Consider the following 3,849-nt stretch of genomic DNA (forward strand, 5'->3'; position numbering starts at 1 on the left):
ACAACGGCAAAATCTTGTAGGAGGGGGTCCGGATCGCGAGTGTGGTCGTGAGACGAAGCGGAGGCAGGATCATGGGTGACGGAATGGGGCCGGAGCGGAGGCGAGTCATGGACGAAGGCCGCTGGTTGATTATGGACTAAATGGTCGGGTAGGGGATTCAGCCATTTGAGTCGCTCAAGCGGAGGATAGTGGGGCAGCGGATCTCACCATTTGAGTGGAAGTTGGAGTGAATGATAGTTGTCTTCTTCATAATCGATCGCCCATCTCCTTCGACGTCGATCATTGTTTACTGCACATCTCCTTCGACAAAGATAGTCGTCGATCGCCCATCTCCTTCGACGTCGATCTTCATCGACCACCGTTCTTATTCGACGTTGATCGTTGGCGGTCGTCGTCGATAGTCCACCTTCTTCTACAGTCCATCATTCTTAGCAAGCTTCGGGCTTTGATACCAACTGATGTTGGAACGAATCGTTGGATCTTGTGGGGGCGAATCGTTGGAAGAAGAGGATGCTTGAAGGATTTTTCAAGAATAAGAGAGCAAACGAAGCACTAAGCTTCAATTCATATAATATTCATCATTCAATATCATTACTACTACAATACTTGCATATTTATGAAGCTAAAAGAACATTCTAGAAGTCAATAATAACAAACTTAGATAACATATTCCTAAAGCTGGATTTAGTTAAGATGTTCCTACATCAAATTTGCTCATGTGATGATAATCCAATAAGGGTCTGCAAACTGCAAAGCATTTATATTTGAAAAAATAAACAAGCTTGGTGAGAACCGCTGCTGAAATGCTTACCAGTCGCATTCGGAAGAGTCTCTCCACAAACGTGAAGCAATTAGATGATGAAAGATGCGCCTCTCAACAGCTTCACAGCACCATCATTGCCGTCCGAGATCTCTTATCTTCACTACCGTTCTCTCCTTCGATTATGCGCCATTGGCCATGCCCCTCCAGCCCTAGGGCGAAGCCTTCACGCTGCCCTCCTCAAAGCAGGAATTCTCCTCTCAGCCATTTCATCGAACATCTCCAGCGCCCTGTTCCACATGTACACTGCCCTCGGTCCACCATCCTCAGCCCTCATAGCCTTCCAAGATATTCCAAGGCGAACTCGTTCTAACGTCGATTGGACCGCACTTATCTCCTGCTACGCTCGCAATGCGTTCCCTGCCCGCGCTCTACTTCTCTTCCGAGCCATGTGTCGTGACGGCCTGAACCCCGACGAGGTCACCCTCCTTTCTGTGTTATCCGCTGCTGCTTGTCTTTCTTACCCCATCATCGGCGCCTCCGCACACCTTTTTCTCCTCAAGCTCGGCCTTCCATTCACTGTCTCCGCTTGCAACGCCGCTATGAACATGTACACCAAATGCGGACTAATGCTGGAAGCCCGGCGACTCTTTGGCGAGATGCCAAGTCCAAATGTTGTATCATGGACCGTTATCCTAGAAGGCTCCCTTCGTATCGAGGGAATCCGCAGCGGGCGCGAGGTGTTCGATCAAATGCCTGAGAGAAATGAAGTTTCGTGTACCATCATGGCTGCTTCCTTTGTGGAAGCAAGGCAACCCCGAGAAGCTTTATTCGTACTGAGCAACATGATATTCATCAAAGACTACTCCCTGATGAGAAGATTCAATCACGTAAGCCTATGCTCCCTCCTTTCTGCATGCTCCCAAGCCGGCGATCTCACCGTCGGCCGTTGGATCCATGCAACGGCTCTGAAATCAAATCTTTTGAACGACAACCATCTTCTCATTGTCAACACCGCTCTAATCGATATGTACGCAAAGTGCGGGCGGATTGATGCCGCCATTGCGCTGTTCAACGTGATGCCTGCAAGAAACTTGATCAGTTGGAATGCAATACTAAACGGGCTCTCAATGCATGGAATGTGTGCTGAGGCACTGAGTCTTTTCTCTACAATGGTGGAGGAAGGACTACAGCCAGATGATATCACATTTGTAAGTGTGCTCAGTGCCCTCAGTCGCGCAGGAATGGTACAGCGAGGCCGCCAGTTTTTCCTTGAGATGAAACAAGTCTATGGCTTAACGCCTAAGGTTGAACACTACGCTTGCATGGTTGATCTCTTGGGCCGTGCGGGCCACTTGAAGGAAGCAGAAACTTTGATTCGAGAAATGCCAGTACGCCCCAACGAAGTCGTTCTTGGTTCTCTCTTGGCTTCCTGCAGCCTCCATGGGAAGCTCAAATTAGGAAAAAAGCTCTTGCAGGAGCTCATGGATATGAACCCAAAAAACACAGAATACCATGTTCTTCTCTCTAACATGTACTCATCCCGCGGGCGGCATGGGGATGCCGAAGAGCTACGCAGGCAGATAAGGAAGAGCGAAGAAAAGAAAGGACCTGGCATGAGCTATATTGAAATCAATGGAATTGCGCACCGATTCAGTGCGGGAGATAAATCGCACCCTCAAACGATGGAACTGTACACTAAATTGGATGAGATTGCATGGCGCTTGCGTTCGGCCGGATACTGCCCAAATGTAGCTTCTCAAGTGCCGCATTCCATGCATGATTGCTTGGAGGATGGAGAAGAAAGAGAAGAGCGAGAGCAGGCGCTGCTGTCTCATAGTGAGAGACTTGCCGTCGCATTCGGTCTTATTAGCACCAAACCTGGAATGCCGCTTCGTATTTTTAAGAACCTCCGCATATGTTGCGACTGCCACGCTGCAATGAAGCTGATTTCTGAGATCTTTTGCAGAGAGATCATTGTTAGAGATCGGAATCGCTTCCACCGGTTCAAGGATGGGACATGCACTTGTTCCGATTACTGGTAACTATAGTATTGAAGTACTTTGTCATATTCACGGATGCTTACGGTGGTTGGTGAGCGAACACGGTTGGGAACCTCCCATCCCGGATTTGAACCCCCTACTACGGCCTCGTCTCTTTGGTGGGGCAAAGTAAGTGTGAGCCTGATGCCGGTGGGTGGTCTTGCTAGGTTCCGTTAAGGGATTAGTTACGTTGTCAAACGCTCCCTTTGGAGTTGCAGCAGGTAGATATCTCATTCCCAAAAAAAGTAGTTTGTCATGTAAAAGATCAATTTCTTTTGATTTTGAATAAAGCTTTGCAGAACATTGGGTATGACAAGGTATAAAATCAGTGGTTTTAGCTGTTGGTTCAACACAATTAATGGAGTGGATCATACAGAGAAAAAAAGTGAGTATGAGGGAAACAAATTATTTATGAGGCTTGTAGTTCTTGTGTGTGCTTTAATATATTGGCCGGACTTACCACTCTAGAAGTGTTTAGGGAGCTCCAACTCTTGACTTTATATGCCTTCGATATTAGAGGTGTTCAGAAATAAATGGATTTAGAGTTCAAGGCTTCTTACTCCATTTTCTTGAGTTGCCTGTAATCAGGGCTTATAGTTCTAATTTGAGAAATGCTTAAAGATGGAATTTGTAGGTCTTAACTCTTATAAATTGATCTATTGGTGAGATGGGCCAAGCTGAGTTTTGATCTTATTTGAATTTAATTTGATTAGAATTTTTACTATGAATTTAATCACATGATGTGATTGAGCATCATAATGTTCCTGAAGTTAACACTTTTTTTAGTCGCAAAAGATAGTTTATTTTAGGAATAGTATTGCATATGAATAATTTGTATTATTGTTGCGGGCTAGAATATACGCGGCGATAGAGTTATAATTCTATGTCTTAGCGTTACACGGATATCCAACTCACACACAGATAACACAATATTTTTTGCGTGTAAAAATCGGGAAACGGGAAAAATCACGGGGCCTAGCCTAGTTGAAAATGATTATGCTAGAATTTGAGCAAAATACAATGGCTTGACTCGTCCTTAAAGACGAC

The 3,849-nt window shown here is 45.8% G+C and overlaps 1 protein-coding gene across 1 annotated transcript; it reads left to right on the forward strand.

Moving 5' to 3' along the window:
• The first annotated feature begins 536 nt into the window (after positions 1-536).
• On the forward strand, positions 537-3,112 carry LOC110102927 (pentatricopeptide repeat-containing protein At5g15340, mitochondrial). Its single transcript, XM_020831448.2, has one exon. It carries the CDS (start codon positions 856-858, stop codon positions 2,803-2,805), a length of 1,950 nt encoding a protein of 649 aa, XP_020687107.1. The 5' UTR covers positions 537-855; the 3' UTR covers positions 2,806-3,112.
• Positions 3,113-3,849: the final 737 nt, after the last annotated feature.

The sequence above is a fragment of the Dendrobium catenatum genome, unplaced genomic scaffold, assembly GCF_001605985.2.
Source record: "Dendrobium catenatum unplaced genomic scaffold, ASM160598v2 fragScaff_scaffold_315, whole genome shotgun sequence".
In the NCBI taxonomy this organism is placed as follows: Eukaryota; Viridiplantae; Streptophyta; class Magnoliopsida; order Asparagales; family Orchidaceae; genus Dendrobium; species Dendrobium catenatum.

Excerpts from the sequence above, each read along its gene's own strand:
- LOC110102927 (XM_020831448.2), top strand. The coding sequence starts at position 856 with ATGATGAAAGATGCGCCTCTCAACAGCTTCACAGCACCATCATTGCCG.